Genomic DNA, 19,586 nt, shown 5'->3' on the forward strand with positions numbered 1-19,586 from the left:
TTTTAATGAACTTAAGTATCTATAATTATGCCCCCATGAACACCATACAAATCTTGCCAAAAAAGCAGAGTTGCCGTTTAATATACCCGGGTATATTAAACGGCAGGGGTATATTAAATGGCGCACAAACGGGAGGCACAAAAAAGCAAAAATCATTTCATATACCCGGGTATATTAAATGGCAAAAAACGGTAACGCTAAATTTACTTGGCGGTGCCGAATAAAAAATGTGTTTTAGACACAGAGTTGATTAAAATGCAGATTTGTCTTTGTGGCCTCCTCTTTCCATTCGGTATCTGCATAGGCTATTTACTTGTTTGCCCCTTGCGTCTCTGTCCTTCCCGCTCTATTCACAGCACCCAAATACATGTCACCGTGTGATATAATAGAGCTTGTCTACGATAACCGACGCACATGCACAAAAACATGAAGGAGGAGAGGCAAGGCGCGGTGATAATTTATATCCCTCTTATCTTCCTCTTTACTGGCCTCGCTGTGACTACCGTTTGAATATTTGAAGGACGGGGTCATGTTTGCATAGGGAGCTAAATTACGACACTAATAACAATGTCGGCTGCCAAGCGCTGCAAAAAGGGAGTAAGCAACATCAGCGGGGCGGCGTTGGCTGTTGACAGTCCAAGGTGAGTCCAAAGATTCATACGTTTACAATGGAAATAAAGGGAATAAAAGAAATGTGACAAGTTCATTTTTGTAATAAAAGCACAGATGATAGATGACCGTGTAAAAAAAGTTACCCTTAAATCTGTAAGTAATGTTTTTTTGCCCTTCATATCTCATTGAGTCGTCGTGACTTACGGCCGTGTTATTCGTTTGGCTATTAGTTGGCCGATAAACACATTAGTTTAATGACAAAGCGGTTAATAGCTGCTTACTGTTTGAAGGAGTAATTTGTTTGAAAATACATTTGAGTCATCGGTGTAGTCACGTAATAGTTCATTGGGTCCTTCGAGACGTGGATGAAAAGGCAGGGTTGCGTCGTTTGGCCTTGGGATTTTCATCTTTACATTCGTACCCGTTCCACCACACTATGATAACGCTATTGTCCGTACTTGGGTATATTCACTAAAGATAACCCTTGAACTTGTTCTTTGTGTCTTTTCATGGAGGAAGGTGAAGGATGAGCGCAAGTAAAGCGCTCCGTCTAAGCATGCGATGTATCTTTGAGTCGGCTTTCTATAGGTTTTATCAAATTCTCATATATAATGTTGGAAAATCCAAATGTTTTCTCGGTACGTTGTCTCTGTGCCTGGGTGACCGTGGCTCGCTTGGACTTACACAACAACGTTTAAATATTGCATTGAATTTAGCGATAAAACATTTAGATCAAGGGTGTCAAACTCGGGTTGGTTCGCGGGCCGCATTAACGTCAACGCCATTTCATGTGGGCCGGACCATTTTAGTTCTAATATCTAGATTTATTTATTTTTTTAATTGGATTAAAAGAACTGGATCAAAAGCCCTATCTAGTCCGTTTTTATAGATCTAAAGCCATGTTTATTTGAGCTTTTTTTTTATTAGTATTGGAAAATGTCTTTTAATCATGTTTTTTTATTTCAAATGGAAACAAAATATTTTTTTAAAGTGGAAAACGGAAAATATTTGTATATTTATTTTTAGATTTTACAAAATGCTTTTTGAACTAAAATCACAAAAGGAAAAAATTGGATTAAAAAATTGCAATGATTGATTTTAAAAAGAGGAAAATCAGGAAATGTAATGTACATCTATAATCATTTGTATTTGATCCTAAAACAGAAAGTCCGCACTCATCATTTACTTTCTCGGGCCGCACAAATGATGCGGTGGGCCAGATTTGGCCCCCGTGCCGGCACTTTGACACCTGTGATTTAGATGATCTGATATAGTTTGCCAAAGATAAATAACTGTTTAAAAAAATTGATTCTGCAACACATCAAATGTTTGTTATCCGATTACTAGATAAATAATCGATAGATTTATTGATGATTTAGCGTATTCTCCGGCTTATAAATCGCACTTTTTACATAGTTTGGCCTGCGACAAATCCTCGAGTGTGACCTTTTTCTCTCCGAGCGCCTGTTTTTTAGGCTATAGTTATCCCAAAAACTGTAAATGTTACATTAACTATTCAGCCTGTTTTTCTCTATTTTAACTATTTTTTACTTTAAAGTATGTTTGTTCTTGGTTTCTGATTTTTTTTTTTAATTTCCCCTAAACGGCGACTGATTTTCCTCTTCATTGTACATTATTTGGCTGGTGAGACTTATATTCAGGTGCGACTTATAGTCCCCAAAAATACAGTAAAGAATGGATAGCTGCTCTTGTTCTTTGAGTCTTGTTCTAAAAAGGACACCTGTTCGAGGTCAAGGCCGCCGAGGAACCTCGAGGGGCCGACTGACCAGGAAATGTTACCTTCAGGGCAGCAGAGCGAGCGCTCATCAAACGTTCCAGCAAATTACACATGGGAGCTGTAATCTGGAATAACACGCGTGTCTCAAGGCTGCTGTCACAAATGAAGGGAAAGTACCGGTACTCAAACTCTGCACTAATATCGCGCTCGTGTCTAATCCTGTTAAAAGTTTTAGACCGTCGACGGGCCTTGAAATTGCTTTTGAAATATTAGCGAGCGGTGAGGCAAGGGGGAAAATAACATAGAAATACAAAAGTATACAAGTAAGAAGTCTAAGACTTGGCTGAATTTACAAGGCGACACACTAAAAGCTTTTTTTTTTTCCTTTTTGAATAAAGGCGATGCGGCTTGAGCGTTTAAGTCACAATGGCGAGAGTGGTGAGGACCTTGGGTTTGATATGAAATGACGCGGCCTTGTCTGCACCGGCCCACATGTTAAAAGCTCTTTGTGAACGGCAAAAGTGCTTTAGAGACGTTCTGAAAGGCTTCAACCTCTTCTGTCATTTCATCGTAAGATACATTAGATAAGAATGTTTATCTTAAACTGAGGTAGATGTTGTTTTTTTTCAATTGTGCCCTTTATCTTTCTGGCTACCGTATTTTGCCGTTTAATATATATATTGTATATATATATTGTATGTATATGAAATGATTTTTGCTTTTTTGAGCCTCCCGTTTGTGCGCCATTTAATATACCCCTGCCGTTTAATATAACTGGGTATATTAAACAGCAACTCAGCTTTTTTGGCAAGATTTGTATGGTGTTCATGGGGGCATAATTATAGATACCTAAGTTCATTAAAATTCCAAGTCAGACTTTATTCAGCGGTAAGTAGTTTTAACCTGAGCAGTAAGTAGTTTTAGTCTGCAAAACGTTGATGCACCCCGTCACGGCATAAAGAGTGCGTAGTGGATCGTACCTTCCCGTTTGTACGCCATTTAATATACCCCTGCCGTTTAAAATACCCGGGTATATTAAATGGGGGGGTATATTAAACAGCAAAATACGGTAGTTGTGGTTTTAGTACTTGTAAATTTCTGCTATACAGGGCTGGCTGGAGTAGAATCCACTACCTACGTGACCCTCGTGAGGATAAGGCAGCAGTATCGAGAGAATAGATGGATAAAATAAGGTCCATAAATGGCACAGTGGAGAAGTGGTTAGCACATCCGCCTCACGTGTGAGCAGTTTTGACCTTTCCGGTAGGTTGTGACCTTTCCGTGAGGAGTTTGCATGTTCTCCCCGTGCCTGCTTGGGTTTCCTCCGGGTACTCCGGTTTGCTCCCACGTCCCCAAAACTTGCTTCTGATAGGCTGATTGACCACTCATTAAATAATTTTAAAATACACATCATTTTAGTATGTCCGTTCTGGCTTCCTCTATGTATTTTCTTGCCTTGTACAAAGTATATGTGACATGAAATGACAGTGAAGTTGTTATTATTAATTTTACATAAACAGAGGGCACTTTGCTTTAATTCGATTTGTGATTATAGTACTAGAAATACAATTGAGTTAAGGTCATTGCTTGCACAAATGAGCTTTGTTGTTTTCGAGGACAGAGCAGGCTGCTTTTGTGTGTGTGTACCTGGAATGTTTGGGGAAGAAAGGCAGGAATAGTTTCTGGGCGGCCTTCACACTTCCCAGGTTTCCGACCGCCGCTGCAACTCAGCTCGGTAAACACGCCGCTTCCTCTTGTTGCCGCTCTGTTTGGACAGGAACAGTGAAGGAAGGTCACCGGTGTGTCGGGGCTGCAAAGATGAGCAACATTCATTTTAAATGGGAGGAAACGTAAAGCAAAATATTGGCGAGTCAGTCCACCTGCAAAATGGACTCTGGAATTCTTTGCCGGAGAAATTTCAGACTCAAAGTTGGATTGAGGCAAGACGTTTTATCATAGAAAACTCAACCACACAAAACTGTGACAGATATGGATATACTGTAGTACCGGACAAGGAGTGGTTCACAGCTTCTTAATAAGCCTCAGGAATATGGCATTCTTCACAGAAGATGCGTATTTCAGGCCTTAAAGGATTGTTACGTATCTGTCCAAGTGTGTTTCTCTGGCATTTGGGTTCAAGCTCCAAATGTCAAACTGCTGATTGTTTTGGAATGTTAGGTCACCTGCAAGTCGCTCATGTTTTTGCCCACAAATGTAAGCAAAGAAATCAGCTGAAAGAGTTGATTCATGTCCCTTGTTCTCCTGCAAATGCAATAATTTCAACAAAAAATGAAAGATACGAAGCTTCATTGCTCTTTGTACTGGTTTAGGTCCTCCTTGGAGGCATCGCTGGAAATCTGCAGGAACGGCGTGCTGATCTCACTTGACTCCACTTCCCCGGCTACCCTCATCAAGCACGACAGCACCATTCCCTTGGCCACGCCCGCCTCTAGATTCCCTTCCCGGCTTAGCTGCAAGGTGATCTGGTCTAGGCTGGTCATGACCATTTCGGAGGCCAGCAGAGTGCAAACGGAGCCGGAGTTCCTGGCCATGTTCTCCATCATGTACTGCTGGTACAGATCCAGGAACTTCTGTTCCAGGTAGTTGTTTAGGAGTGAGTTGGTGAATGGTCCGTCTCGTCCTTGTAACAAAAAGCTCCGATCCCGACCGCTTCCGTTTCTCCAGTGGTTGGAGCCCCTCCGGATTGGCAGCACGAGCCCGATCTGGGTAGGTCGACGGGGAGGAGAGTCCTCGCTTGGCGGGGGGACGTCGCACAATTGCAGGAAGGGACCCGGAGCCTGGACGTTGACATGTACCTGCCGCTCAAAGTTGGCCGAGAGGGGCAGAACTTGGTCGCCGCCGATGTGGAGGTCACTGTAGTTCTTGCAGATGCTACGACAGAAGGACGGAACGAGGAAGGTGGCGTCACCGGCCGAGCGGAGTGATGAGATTTGGATTCCTGGAGAGTTCCCCCTGGCTGGTTGAGTTCCGCGGAGATCCATTGACTCCACCTGGGAGGCTTCCGGAAAACTCCCATCTAAAATGGACTCCATCTGATCCAAAGGATCGCAATGAAGAGGCCCAACGGGGCTCGTGGAGGAGGAAGAACACCCAACGGTAGTCTCCTGCCTCTCACGACCCCGAAGGAGTGATTCTTCGTTTCCTCCGTAGGCCATGCTCAGCAATTTCACTTCAGAAAGCATTTTTTTTGGCGATAGTCACTGCAGAAATTATCTGTATCACAGACTGAAGGAAAAAAAAGATCAAGCAGGAGAACTTTTTTTCTTTTAGCTTGGGTCACTGTGTTAATCCAACACTCAAAAAAATATGCTTAAAATGGTACAGTCTTCTTAGTTTTATGCACCAGTGGGAGAGGAAGTAATATTTTATTTTATTTTTATAATAATACTTCCGCTTTCTTACGAATGAATGCCGCAGGTGTTGGCATGCGTTATCACTGTCAAGAAAAGCTCAGTGACATTAACGGGGAATTCAAAAAAACTTGTTAATCGTGGTTTATAAAAGAGGAACTTGGATGATGCAAAAAAAATGAAAATTGATTTCATAACTTGCATGGCCAGAATCAAGATATTAGACGCGAGTTTGCTCATGAATAAGAATAAAGAAATAAAAATCACTCCAGTATGAGAAGAAAAAGATCCAAACTATTTTTGGGGGAATAATATTTTTATAATATTCAAATATTCTTTTGTATTTTCGACTTTAGAAAATCAGGTAAAAGGTGTTTCATTTCAACAGTAAAAGGATTACAATAATCCCCTAACCACTAGTATTGTTTTTGATACTCATAAGATTTCTCACTGGATCGAAATAGCATCTGAGAGTAGGTAACTTACACCTGCTCAATATAGTATAATACGTCATATTTTGACATTAGTTTGAGCTAAAACAGAAGCGAAACTTTTGTTTTGAAACCGCACGTTCCCGGGGAAACGCTGAAAGTGACAGGCATCATTTAAAAACATGAACCGAAAAAGTCAGCCTCATGAAATGTTGTTTGGCTTTTATGACAGAATGATGATTGTTACCCTAAAAAAAGAACATTGGCTACATCTAAAAATTTAAGAAAGGAAAGTTTCAAGAGAACGGCTTTTAAACAAAAGCCAGCTCGAGAAACAGAAGATGTCGTGTTGGATGATTAATGAAGGCTTACGTCAGCTTCTTATGCAAACAAGGGGCCTTGCTAGTATCTCTCCAAAGTGGGCAGCTAGATCTTCAACGACTGTTTTTCAACCCACAATAAAGTAACTGTTTACCATAGAGATTAGTAAGTACACAGGTGTAAAAAAAAAACAAGGCGCATGGGCCAGAATCGGCCCACCACATCACATTGTTTGGCCCGCAAAAGCAAAATCTTGAGTGTCAACTTCATAATTCATGCCAAAATTTAGAGATTTTTTTTAAGTATAGTTAATATTTACTGTTACTAACTATGGAATAGGATGTGTCAAGCTTTCTCTGTCAATCGAGTATTTGTCTTATTGATGTTTATGTTGGTAGATTTAAGGATTGTAAGTGATAGTGACTCTGTTAAGGGTCAGGACACCTGAAACGCGCTTGCCGCTCAATAGTGTCAACTTACAGCGGTCTCTTCGTTGCTAAGGAGCGACTAATACCGTCCACGGGGAGATGGTGTTGATCAAACATCCATCCGGCACCACAAAGTAATTCAAGTGGTCGGTTCCGAAAGAGAAATATGGATCTTTTGGCCGGTTAGAGGGATGTTTAGAAAGTTAAACCATGTCTTCCGTCCCAATCATGGCGGGCAAAGAGAGCGGGACGATTTCGGGCCGGACTACCACAATGCCTGCACTGTGAGGTTGGTCCGCAGCACCTCCATGTTGGTGCTGGGAGAGAGGACCCCGTTTTCCGAGAATGCCACTTTGAAACGAAGCAAGAGCACCGTGAGCGCGGAGTCCGACTCGTACTATTACCGCAGGGAAGAAGATCGCGTGTGGCTTTCCTCCCATGAGCAGAATTGTCTGGAGTACTTGCAGGCGCTGGCGGCTCTGCGACGGCGCTACGCCAAGAGCGTGAGCCACTTAAACGCGGGGGAGGCCAAGCCCATAGTGTCCCCCAAGAGAAAAGCAGCACCCCCGGTGCCTCCCAAAAATACTGTAAGTAAAAATTATGGATCATTTTCATTGAAAATGATCCATTGATTGAGTATGTGCGTGATTACGTCCGACTTTGTGACGGATTAGCGATTCAAAGCGTTAAAAGCAGGATATTATCGCAGGGGTTTTGTTGCGTTTGCCCTATCACATCCCTATCTTACCTATCTTTCCATCCTTCCAGTTAATAGGCATAGAGTCTATGCCTATTAACTGGAAGGATGGAAAGTGCATGGTGTAGGGAGGGTCTATGCCATAGACCCTCCCTACACCATGCAACGCGACTTACAATTAAGGTAGCATAAACATTCCATCTAATTAACTTCTACGTATTAATAATTTGGGTCATATTGAATTTATATTTATATTTCCTTCTGTTCTTTGTCTCACTTTTTTCCCCTAAACCCGGTTATATCCAGCTGTATTTTCTATACGAGTACACCAAACTCCCAGGTGGCACATTAAAACTAGGGAAGTCCTGATCATATATTTTTCTCTTTTAACTTTAGGAGTCAAGACCAACGCCCTCGGCGCCCCCAGTCCCCAACGTGGAGGACACGCTACAATTTCTCGATGAGGTGATCGCAAGTTGTGACAGTGAACCTCAACGCAAACCTTACGCGGATGATGGACATGCCGACGTGGACTTCATAGGTGATTACTATGTACGATCGTGGTTATTTTCCCGTTTATACAAATGTTGCATTTATTCGTTTGCAATAATCTCATCACGTATTTTTTAATAATATCCACCGTGTCCATATATGCATATTTCAGGAGTAAATTATTGGAGTACAATAGTAACTACCACATTAGTGTGTCAGTGAGAAACACTGCAAAAAAAGGTAACCTAATGTGACCGCAAAGTGGAACGTGAACAGGTGTCATCGATATTTTTTTCATTTTTAATGCTGAATTAAAAAAAACATAAAATAGCTGGTGAAAGGTTGAGTGAAATTACTTTGTCTTGGATGGAAAGCGTTGTAAATTATGCCGTTTTAATCAAGAGTTGATGGTGCAAATTGAATTATGCCTGTCCTGTGGTGCAAGGTTTTCATCTAAAGTGGCTGTTTAGTGCTCCGTATCCTCTCACTGTGGGTGTTTAATCAAATGTGACCTTGACATTTCCAGTGCTCTGCCGTCGGCGTGGGAGAAATTACACCTTTATCTTTGTAATCAAAACAGCAGGCTTGATGGTGATGTCAAGCATGTAAACATTAAATATTTATATATATATATTTCATGCATCACTACAATAACGGTGAAATAAAGCTTTAATTAAACTACACTACGCATTCAATTTACAAAGTTTCATAGGATGTCTGAAAGGCAAACAGTTTGCATAGTATGATGCAATTCGTTTGCACATGTTGAAAAATTCTTGTGTCTTAATAGCCTACCTGTGCTCACTTATACACTTTGTTTTAAATGTTGAATTAAAAAAAAACAAGTGCAAGCTCAATAAAAATGAACAAAAAAGTGTTCTGGTTATAATATTTAACTCAATATGACGGCAAATTTTTAATACAAACCGCAAATGCACATTGCTATACAGCTATTTTGGGGGTCCAACCGAATAAAATGTGGATTTTTTTTAGGCTGCTGTAAATCAAACTGTCTGCTGAGTTGGACTACGACTCTTTAGAAACTAATGATAGCAAAAGTAAAATATTTTTAAACAAAGCATTTCTTGATCATGTACCAGCCCTACAAACTTTAGTACAAAAATAGGAGTTGTCATTTACTGCTTACATTATTTTTAGTCTATATGGTCTAAAAATACGGGCATGGAATCAGTTTTGGCAAAAACTAATTATCATTAGGGGACATCATTACCTGTCATTTTTGGCAGGGTGCAACATCACAGCTCTATTGTACCGTTGACATGACGACCGTACAGCCTCACTCTGTAAAATCATATATAGAAGTCAATATTATACATGGAAAAAAAAAAAGTTATAATTATTCTCCACTCACTGTGCCCTTATACAGTGGCATCCAGCTCAGCAGAACACGACCTTCACTCCAATTGGCTCTTGCGGGTTCCTCGAGTGGCAAATCCTTCCAACAGGGAGCAGGGATTTCTTGCAAGTGCCAACGAGGTGGTCCTCAATAAAAAGAACAAGAGCAGGTCGACCAGCAGCAGGTTGCATCTTCAGAGGAACCCCATCCATTTGCCCAAAGTGGTGGATAGCGCCCTGCAGACGCTTCGCTTCAGGTCCAAAAAGTCCTGAAGATACTTCAAACTGATGATGATTGACTTTTGTCTGTCTGAGTAGAAGGAAAATGCATTTCTGAATGAACTCCAATCAAGGACACTGCTAGGCTACTTTTTGACAGAAACACAAACGACGAAGATGCACATCAGGTTTTACAAACAGCTCTCTCTGTTGGATGTCGTGGGACCCGAAATATGAGTTGCCTTTTTTGCAGAAAATGTACATATTGCTTATTTTTGTGGCAAGCCAGCTTTACTTTTGTTTTGCAGATGTACTGTTTTTTTCTGGATGTCAGAATAATATATGAAAATCAGTGTCAAAGTAGTGTTATTGTGGAGGGAACTTTTTTTTCCTCATTCAGCACATCTTGAGCTGTTAAGAAGTTTTTTTTTGCGAGTGATAAAGAAATAAAATTAACGATGAAGGGATTCAGCATTGAATGCAGTTTGAAAGACATCCAAGGCAAGGTGCAGCAAAAATAGGTGGCCTAGCAACAAAACTGTCTGGAAGGCGAAAACGTTTGCAGTCTTCACTAAAGAAATTTTTTTATGGCCTTTACCCTTGAAAAGCAGCCAAGGTTATTATTTGCCTGAGGAGAAAAATATATATACTAAATATTAAAAAAAAAAAAAATCCATGCAACTTTTATCCAAACTAGTGAATCTTTGCAATGCACGAATTCAATCTTGCATTCAATTCTCAACTTAGTATAAATAAAATGTCAAAAACCTTTAAATAAGGGCATTAAAACACATTAACACACCAACCACCATCACCGTGAAGTAAAGGGCAGTAGGAAAATTCATCAGTACCTTGCTTGTCCTCATCGGGGTTAAAGTTGGAGCCTATCCCAACTGATCCAATAGCGCCCCAAAATAGCTGTATCGGTCGACGATACAATTCTAATTTTAAATGGTAGAAATTGTTAGACAGTTGGCTGGGAATGGCAGAAATGTGACTTCAGAGAAATATTGTAGGTCAATGTACCTTGGGAATACATTTTTCCGTGCTTTATTACAAAAGTGGTGAGTTCAAAAAGCATCATTTTTTTTCCGCTTTGGCTTTGGGGCTAAAAAAGGATGCCATTGTCTTCATGCCGCTCTTGTCCACTTTTGCCAGCGTCTTCTGTGCAGCTGTCATTTTCTTGGGTGGCTGCAAAAAGACAAGGAGACCATTGAATGTGTAGCTTGACCTTCGGTTCCAGGGAACATGAACAACACAAACAATCTCTCAAGGTTCAATAATATGTTGGAGACCAACTTGAAAGAAAGATGATGTAACCGTGGTATCGTCAACAATCTTTGCTTCTGAAACTCACTTTGCGAGCAAAGGCTCCACTGTTGAATTTGCTGTAGTCTTCTCCCGCCTCCACTGGCTTGTCAGACAGTTTTCTTTTCTGTCAAACAGGAAAACAAGTGGGTTGTACAGATGTATCGCAGCGGTGTCCAAATTACGGCCCGCTGCCCAGTTTTTATTGGCTCGCAGCAAATGATGACAATATCATTGAATATGGCACACAAAACAATCTTAAATTCAGCCTACAGTCTGTTGCATTTCACAGCTTTAACACGAGATGGAACGCCTAACCTATTTTAGATTTTCTTTACTTTTTATGAAACCACTGGACATTTTCTTTTTGTTCTGCTAAGTTTGTTTCACTTGTTTAAATGAACATATATTGTTAATGTCAAGCGGCTCAAATTTTTAATGATCTTCTTTCGTTCATGATTCACAGCTCGTATAAGCTAATATAAAATGCTTGGGCCACGTTAATACGTGCCAAAAAATGCTCTGGATCAGTACTGTCCAATTCAGACCACCCAAAAATAAATTAAGGTGTACCTTTGGGGGTGGTTCAGTCTCGTGTTGACTTGCGGGCTCCGGTAATCTGCGTAGGGACAATACGGGCATCGTTAATATGATTATTTATGGTGACTTGGACAGAAAGAAAAGTTATGCAAACATACTGCAAGTGATGCCGCAGGCCCTTGCTAAGGTCTTTGCTGATGTACTCTGATATTAGGCCATGGGCATAGCAAAGGTAGTCCTCTGAAAAGTAGAGATAATCAAATAAGAATCTATTATTGGCCTAATAGACCAGAATAGAACAAAATCATTTTCAATACATTCTGACAAAAAGTACTCAAAGTATGCTGTTGCCACCCTCTAGTGGAGTTGTGAGAGTACTACAGTTACTTCAGAACAACTGTAATCGAATATCAATGGAAGAGTGCTGCAGCTACCGATTATTTAGGTAATCGAGTAATCTGTCTATTGATGGGTTCAATTAATCGTGTGATTGGATAACATTTAATTCGCTGAAAAAAATAATTTTAGGAGATGCAAAACAAATGGAAGGTCATTTTATGAGGAAAACCTTACGCTGGCTTGAGTCTGACTCCATCTTGACTCGCACATATGTGGAAGATTTAATTCCCTCCCCCACAGAGAAGTTCTTTTTCTTGAGCACGAGGACTGTTTTTTCCACCTAGTCACCAAAAACAAAAAACATGAAGTAAAGGTTGAGTTTTATTTAAAGGCCAACTTGTGACAAAAAAAACGACCTACCTTCTTCTTTAACCAAGCCATCGTTTTTTCCTGACTGTATCGGTGAAACTTGAGGTCTCCCGCCTCTAGATTGATAAATTAAAGACGTGATGCTTCTGGTTTCAAAAGCAAGCAACTTTGGGGATAATGGCATCCGACCTTTTTCATCTGAGATGTGATGCAAGGAAGCCAAGGACCGCGTGCAGCTCAGCAGTCTTGTGCATGCCGGAAACTCTTCGTCCATCACCATTTGATCCACTGGCTGGAACTTGGCCTAAAAACACACACACAAAAGAACATCATAACTAAATACCTTCAGCCTTCTAATGGATACATTTATAGTTGATGATCATTTGTATCTTACTTCTTTTCCAGATTTCATCAAATAGGGCAAAATGAGAAACAGAGGGTCCATTGGAGTGACAAAGAAAAGCCTCCCATCTGTGAACAAAAAATAAAACAGGAGCAGATGATTAACTGAAACCTGAACGTTGACAATGAACACGTAATTATGAATAGATTTTTATCATTTACCTCTCTGGACTTTCTGGCCAACAAACCAGGAGCGGAAGTCTTCTTCAAACGCTTTGACCTCATAAAGCTGCAGGTCACCGCCACCGCCGTTGCCCAACATGTACATGGAGGCTACATCTACATAAAAAAATTAAAAAGATGAAATATTATACAAAAGGTACTTTAGATTTTTACCAGAACCATTATTTGCCAAGTCATTAAGTGAATGCAAATAAGGCAATATATACTATATCATTAAAATACAATGCTAAACCATGTTTAGCTGATATGAATAATTGATGTGCCTATTGTTTTTTTGTTTTTGTTCAAATGAGTTTGTAATAATTAGGATGCCATTTGGGTTTTGAATAGACAGTGTATGGACTTAAATAAATACGTTGGTTTTTTTACTTAATTTGGAAGGGAACAAGACAGGAATATGACTACACTGGAATGGAAACCTTTTTAGGAGAAACATTTTGAAACTTTGAAGCGTTTGGAAAATATATATACGTACATAATAACAGGACCGGTTTTTACCTGTTGCTGGATTCCGTAGCCTCACAAAGATCGGTTCATTGTCCGTCCTCTTGCTTTCAATAACGGAGCCTGGAGTCGAATACATTTATGTGACAGTTAAACTTTGTATTTTAAGTAAGGAACAACCTAGCAGACAAGTAACACGTCAAATTAGAATAATGTAAACAAATTGGAATACACGCCGAACAGAACCGGTATAGCTAATTTCGATAAGCCTAGCTAAAAACATAAATTGATTCACCTGGTGCAATGAGAACCCAGCTGTCGTTCTGCACGTTGGGAGTTCGCTTCTTTTTTGGGGGCATGTTGAAATTTAGGACCGTGTAGATTGGTAACGAGTGTTAAACATTGGTTTTCATTCGAAAGCGAGTGCAATTAAGCTATTATATACATCATAAGCGTGTTATGACCACAAAAACTCAGAAAACGCGCCTCTTGTTTTGCATCCGCCATTTCCGGACTGGGTGGGTTTAAGTCATTCCAACTGGAGGTTTACTAGCTTTTTGTTCTCTGTTTTTGTCTACTTTTAAGGACCTGTTGAGGTTTTTGTTCATATTTTGAAAGGTTTAAGCACAATAATTATGATGAAGTTGGGTAATGCACAATCTTCAAACTGTTTATTGCAACGGTATACCCCCACCAGATCATGCAGTGGTATGTGCCACTGTGACGTCACGTTTAATGTCGTTTTATTTGCGGCAGTTACCCCATTAATATTATTATATTATAATATGTTTTGGAAATCTGTATCTTGCAGGGAAAAAAAGAGCAAAATGTTAGAAAATTAAAATACTACCATATTCCATATATTTGAATAGTGGGCGTGACTCAATGATGAGCATTGGGGGCAGGGCCGCTGCTGGGTAATTTGATTATTGCACGTACGTAATTATGAAAATATCATGTGAATATGGTTTATTTCAGCCTACACTCAGTTGCACTTCCAAGCTTTAACGCCATATGGACCTGTTAGCTATAGAATTTCAGTCTTTTGTTATACATAAATACATTTCTGAAAGAAAATAGTCCTTGAAAGAAGTTATTGCTGCTTGACTCAGTTAAGTTTCCATTTTTTATTTGGAAAACGGCCAATGGAAGAAACATTTTAACATATGAAGAAGCAAAAACAACATTGCAGGAACAAAACCGAAAAATTGCTGCCTTACTCTAAACATGTGTGTATTTTACTAACTGTTATTATTATTTACTAACCTTCTTTGCTATAAAGAGAACCACAAATATGGATGAAAACTTCAATTAATTTGATGATCCAAAATGCTTTTTATTCATGAACTTCTCTTCATCAACCTTTCTAAAAATAAATGTCAACAATAATCAGATACAAAATCAGTAAATATTTTGCACAAACTGAAATTTTTTAAAAAACAATGACTTTACACTCGTGTTCTACGGCAAAAAAATAACCTCTTGATGTGTTTCCATATTTCTTTCATTTTGACTCCATATATGATGGGATTAAACAGAGGATTGTACACCACAATTTGCAAACTCATAATCAACCGCATGGTATTTGAAAGATCCGACTCCAACCGCGCGACGATAACGTCAAAGCCGCACAAACACGAGAAGCCGATCAAAACCATCAAATGCGGTAAACACGTCTCCGCCACCTTTTTGCGAATATCCCCGCAGCTCCGATAAGTCACGATGAATATCTTGATGTACGTGAAGAGGATAAAAACCACGGGGATGAGAGTAATATTTGTCAGAACGAACAAACCCCACACGGTGAGAAACCTGGGGAGCACACAGTAAAGTTTCTGAATGGAATTATTACAAAAAATTCCCAATAATACCAAGCGACACATTTTCTGCTTTGCCGTGAACACGGTGGCCACCAACACGAGGCAGGCGGGCACAATCCAGGCCAGACTCAAGAAGGCCCCCACAGTGGCCGAGCGCATCGTCGCCGCGTAGTGCAACGGCCTGCAGATGGACACGTACCTGTCGAAAGACATGGCGGACAACAGCAAGAAGTCGGAGCCTGCCAGTGAATAAAATATCAAATACTGTAACATACAAGCTGCGTGCGAAACGGTCTGCCTGGAAGACAAGACGTCTGCGATGAGTTTGGGATAGATGGTCGTGCTTAACAAAAGGGAATTGACGGATAAAGCCGCGATAAAGACATACATGGGCTCGTGGAGGTTCCTGTGAATCCAAATAAGGCAAATAATAGTGAGATTACAGCATAAGATGAGAAGGTATAGCGTCAGGAAAACCACAAAATAGACATATCGGTATTTGTCCACGTCTAAATAGCCACCCAGGCTTATGAGGTGATGAGTTCCGTTCATTTTCCATCTGGGTTGACTCTTCATGTGCACCATGCACGCAGTGGTCAAGAGTCGCCGGAGCGTCAACGTTTTATGCCGGCTTCTCGGCCTCCGTGGAGCTCATTAAGAGTTGCTGGCATGACAACCAACTGCTAATGTGGCGCCACCTAGCTGTCACATTCATTCGGGTCGAAGGTCTCTTGGATAAATTCATGAAAATGGACTCAAATGTGCTTCGTGTCAGGACCTCTACTTACGAAATGAATTGATTCCAAGACTTTTTTGTAACTTGAAAACTTCGTAAGTAGAGGTGTACTTTATATGTAAATTCTCTCATTCATTCCACGCTGCTCACACAACTCCCAACTAAACCCTTTAAAATGGGTCAAATTGTCCCAATTTTGTATGAAAGATGTGAGGAAACACACAAAATGAGAGAAAATTATAAGGAAATTATTTATTAATCTCTCCCTCCGCGTCCGTTTTAGATGTAATCCCCGTGTTTGTCCGCCACAAAGCGGCAAGAGCCCGTTCTACCAGGGCCGAAAGCCGTAGCATGAGTCACTCATTTGCATATTAAAAAAAAATCCTAACCTGAAACTTTCGTACATAGAGGCATTCGTAAGTAGAAGTATGACTGTACTCTATCGGGGGTGCTCAGGCTTTTTCACCACGCAATTAAAGAACGAACAAGTTAAAAATACTTAAATAATTCTTACAAATTATGTTGATGTATGTTGCATTACCACTTATAGTACGGGAGTAATAATAGGGGTGTTCCTACTTTGATTTTTCCATTATTGTGGCCATGTCTGGTCTACATTACCCACCAAATTTGAGGGATTTCTGTATCTACAATTCAACTTTTTCAAAAAAGGTTTTTATAGCTGCTGCTCTTAAAATAGTCAAATTCGGGCGTGTCGCTCTTTTATATTTATTGGAACTATATATTTAGTGGAATGCCTTTCACCGTCAGTGTTAATATTCAAAATGGAATATATTTGAAAAATCCAATCAAAATGGAAGCATTTCAGGGTCTTGCACCTTTTGATATTCGGGAGAAAATGTTTGGACACCCCTGCACGAGGTGACAGTTTCCATTGGAGCAATTTTTTTTAAATATTTTATTTCATTGTATTTATACATTTTGTTGGACAAAGCCATACAGAAACAAAATGAAAATGTAAGTAGAGTGCAGAATTGTTTTTTTTGTCAAGTGAAATGATGTCAAATTGTACAGGTTCATCATGCAAGAATTTAGAAACAAAACCTTTAAAAAAAAAAAAAGTAAAATAAAAATACATCCACTGACAACACAATTAATGAGCAAAAAAACTACTGTATTTTGTGTACTAGTTTGAACAGTTTTCAATCTACAGTGACCACACAACACACCAAACTGACACACAATGCTTTGGTTTGGTAACCAATTGGCATCCTTTTTTTTAAAATTGGTTGTCACCCCCCAAAAATAACAATTTACACATTACCTGCAAAATGCCAAATAAACATGCCAATAATTGAACAAAAATAGTCCTTGAAAGAATTTGTTACTGCTTCTCGGGTCAATTGACTTTCAATCTTCTGTCTACAAATGAATGAAATAAATGAAAAAGTGAAATCACAACATTAAAAGGTTGACTTAATGTCCACAATAAACAGATACACTCTTTACACTCGTGTTCTACGGCAAAAAAGTAACCTCTTGATGTGTTTCCATATTTCTTTCATTTTGACTCCATATATGATAGGATTAAACAGAGGATTGTACACCACAATTTGCAAACTCATAATCAACCGCACGGCATTTGAAAGCTCCGACTCCAGCCGCGCGACGATAACGTCAAAGCCGCACAAGCACGAAAAGCTGATCAAAACCATCAAGTGGGGCAGGCAGGTCTCCGCCGCCTTTTTGCGAATTTCCCCGCAGCTCCGATAAGTCACCATGAATATCTTGATGTACGTGAAGATAATAAAAACCACGGGGATGAGAGTAACATTTGTCAGAACGAACAAACCCCACACGGCGAAAAACCTGGGGAGCACACAGTAAAGTTTCTGAATGGAATTATTACAAAAAATTCCCAATAATACCAAGCGACACATTTTCTGCTTTGCCGTTAACACGGTCGCCACCAACACGAGGCAGGCGGGCACAATCCAGGCCAGACTCAAGAAGACCACCACGCTGGCCGTGCGCATCGTGGTTGGATACTGCAACGGCTTGCAGATGGACACGTACCTGTCGAAAGCCATGGCGGACAACAGCAAGAAGTCGGAGCCCCCTAGTGAATAAAATATGAAATACTGCAACAAACAAGCTGCGCGAGAAACAGTCTGCCTGGAAGACAAGACGTCCGCGATGAGTTTGGGATAGGTGCTCGTGCTTAACAAAAGGGAATTGACGGATAAAGCCGCGATAAAGACATACATGGGCTCGTGGAGGTTCCTGTGAATCCAAATAAGACAAATAATAGTGAAATTACAGCATAGGATGAGAAGGTAAAGCGTCAAGAAAACCACGAAATAGACATATCGGTATTTGTCCACGTCTAAATAGCCACCGAGACTTATTTGGTGAGGTGTGCCGTTCATTTTCCATCTGGGTTGACTCTTCATGTGCACCATGCACGCAGTGGTCAAGAGTCGCCACACCGTCAACGTTTTATGCCGGATTCTCGGCCTCCGTGGAGCTCATTAAGAGTTGCTGGCATGACAACCAGCTGCTAATGTGGCGCCACCTAGCTGTCACATTCATTCGGGTCGAAGGTCTCTTGGATAAATTCATGAAAATGGACTCAAATGTGCTTCGTGTCAGGACCTCTACTTACGAAATGAATTGATTCCAAGACTTTTTATGTAACTTGAAAATTTTGTAAGTAGAGGTGTACTTTATATGTAAATTCTCTCATTCGCTCCACGGTACTCACACAACTACCAACTAAACCCTTTAGAATGGGTCAAATTGTCCCAATTTTGTATGAAAGATGAGGAAACACACAAAATGAAAAACCATTATAAGGAAATGATTTATTAATGTCTTAAAATAAAAAAGCTTATGAAAAGAGTCACTATTTGCATATTAAATTTTTTTAACCTGAAACTTTCGTACCTAGAGGCATTCGTAAGTAGAGGTATGACTGTACTCTATTGAGGGTGCTCCTGCTTTTTCACCATGCAATTAAAGAATGAACAAGTTAAAAATAATTCTTACAAATTATGTTGATGTATGTTGCATTACCACATATAGTACAAGGGATTTCTGTAACTACAATTCAATTTTTTTTATAGCTGCTGCTCTTAAAATAGTCAAATTCGGGGGTGTCGCTCTTTTATATTTATTGCAATGCCTTTCACCGTCAGTGTTAATATTCAAAATTACATATATTTGAAAAATCCAACCATTTACATCAAAATGGAACCTTTTCAAGTTGAGTCTTGCACCTTTTGATATTCGGGAGAAAATGTTTGGACACCCCGGCACAAGGCGACAGTTTCCATTGGAGCAAAAATTATTTCATATTTTATTTCATTGTATTTATACATTTTGTTGGACAAAGCCATACAGCAACAAAATGAAAATGTAAGTAGAGTGCAGAATTGTTTTCTTGTCAAGTGAAATGTCAAATTTTACAGTTTCATCATGCACGAATTTAGAAACAAAACCTTAAAAAAACATCCACTGATAACGCAATTAATGAGCAAAAAAACTACTGTATTTTGTGTACTAGTTTGAACAATTTTCAATGTACAGTGACCACACAACACACCAAACTGATACACAACGCTTTGGTTTGGTAACCAATTGGCATCCCTTTTTTTTTTTTTAATTGGTTGTCACCCCCCAAAAAATAACAATTTACACATTATCTGGAAAATGCCAGATAAACATGCCAATAATTGAACAAAAATAGTTCTTGAAAGAATTTGTTTCTGCTTCTCGGGTCAATTGATTTTCAATCTTCTGTGTATGAATGAATGAAAT

General features: G+C 39.8%; 5 protein-coding genes across 5 annotated transcripts; 1 reads left to right on the top strand and 4 right to left on the bottom strand.

The window, feature by feature from the left end:
- Positions 1–4,656: 4,656 nt before the first annotated feature.
- On the bottom strand, positions 4,657–5,526 carry LOC144087243 (TLR adapter interacting with SLC15A4 on the lysosome). Its single transcript, XM_077617630.1, has one exon. The coding sequence runs from the start codon at positions 5,524–5,526 to the stop codon at positions 4,657–4,659; it is 870 nt and encodes a 289-aa protein (XP_077473756.1).
- A 1,566-nt stretch (positions 5,527–7,092) lies between these two features.
- On the top strand, positions 7,093–9,779 carry c9h13orf42 (chromosome 9 C13orf42 homolog). Its single transcript, XM_077617908.1, has 3 exons — positions 7,093–7,488; positions 7,995–8,139; positions 9,478–9,779. The coding sequence occupies exons 1-3, from the start codon at positions 7,093–7,095 to the stop codon at positions 9,717–9,719; spliced, it is 783 nt and encodes a 260-aa protein (XP_077474034.1). The 3' UTR covers positions 9,720–9,779.
- Positions 9,780–10,537: 758 nt separating this feature from the next.
- Positions 10,538–13,737, bottom strand: rnaseh2b (ribonuclease H2, subunit B). The gene is made up of 12 exons (XM_077617019.1): positions 13,546–13,737; positions 13,305–13,373; positions 12,786–12,902; positions 12,616–12,692; positions 12,411–12,525; positions 12,273–12,337; positions 12,087–12,192; positions 11,672–11,753; positions 11,547–11,592; positions 11,023–11,100; positions 10,692–10,856; positions 10,538–10,606 (listed from the first exon to the last, which is right to left on the bottom strand). The coding sequence occupies exons 1-11, from the start codon at positions 13,607–13,609 to the stop codon at positions 10,746–10,748; spliced, it is 930 nt and encodes a 309-aa protein (XP_077473145.1). The 5' UTR covers positions 13,610–13,737; the 3' UTR covers positions 10,538–10,606; positions 10,692–10,745.
- Positions 13,738–14,698: 961 nt separating this feature from the next.
- LOC144087244 (olfactory receptor 6N2-like) lies at positions 14,699–15,622 on the bottom strand. Its single transcript, XM_077617631.1, has one exon. The coding sequence runs from the start codon at positions 15,620–15,622 to the stop codon at positions 14,699–14,701; it is 924 nt and encodes a 307-aa protein (XP_077473757.1).
- A 1,650-nt stretch (positions 15,623–17,272) lies between these two features.
- On the bottom strand, positions 17,273–18,196 carry LOC144086962 (olfactory receptor 6N2-like). Its single transcript, XM_077617173.1, has one exon. It carries the CDS (start codon positions 18,194–18,196, stop codon positions 17,273–17,275), a length of 924 nt encoding a protein of 307 aa, XP_077473299.1.
- Positions 18,197–19,586: the final 1,390 nt, after the last annotated feature.

The sequence above is a fragment of the Stigmatopora argus genome, chromosome 13, assembly GCF_051989625.1.
Source record: "Stigmatopora argus isolate UIUO_Sarg chromosome 13, RoL_Sarg_1.0, whole genome shotgun sequence".
Classification (NCBI taxonomy): domain Eukaryota; kingdom Metazoa; phylum Chordata; class Actinopteri; order Syngnathiformes; family Syngnathidae; genus Stigmatopora; species Stigmatopora argus.

What these genes read in the sequence shown, in the direction of transcription:
- LOC144087243 (XM_077617630.1), bottom strand. Translation starts at nt 5,526, where the DNA reads ATGGCCTACGGAGGAAACGAAGAATCACTCCTTCGGGGTCGTGAGAGG.
- c9h13orf42 (XM_077617908.1), top strand. Translation starts at nt 7,093, where the DNA reads ATGTTTAGAAAGTTAAACCATGTCTTCCGTCCCAATCATGGCGGGCAA. An exon ending in CGGTGCCTCCCAAAAATACT is followed by an intron (nt 7,489 to 7,994) that starts GTAAGTAAAAAT and finishes TTTTAACTTTAG; the next exon opens with GAGTCAAGACCAACGCCCTC. An exon ending in TGCCGACGTGGACTTCATAG is followed by an intron (nt 8,140 to 9,477) that starts GTGATTACTATG and finishes GCCCTTATACAG; the next exon opens with TGGCATCCAGCTCAGCAGAA.
- rnaseh2b (XM_077617019.1), bottom strand. Translation starts at nt 13,609, where the DNA reads ATGCCCCCAAAAAAGAAGCGAACTCCCAACGTGCAGAACGACAGCTGG. An exon ending in TCACATCTCAGATGAAAAAG is followed by an intron (nt 12,338 to 12,410) that starts GTCGGATGCCAT and finishes TTATCAATCTAG; the next exon opens with AGGCGGGAGACCTCAAGTTT. An exon ending in GGCCTGCGGCATCACTTGCA is followed by an intron (nt 11,593 to 11,671) that starts GTATGTTTGCAT and finishes GTCCCTACGCAG; the next exon opens with ATTACCGGAGCCCGCAAGTC.
- LOC144087244 (XM_077617631.1), bottom strand. Translation starts at nt 15,622, where the DNA reads ATGAACGGAACTCATCACCTCATAAGCCTGGGTGGCTATTTAGACGTG.
- LOC144086962 (XM_077617173.1), bottom strand. Translation starts at nt 18,196, where the DNA reads ATGAACGGCACACCTCACCAAATAAGTCTCGGTGGCTATTTAGACGTG.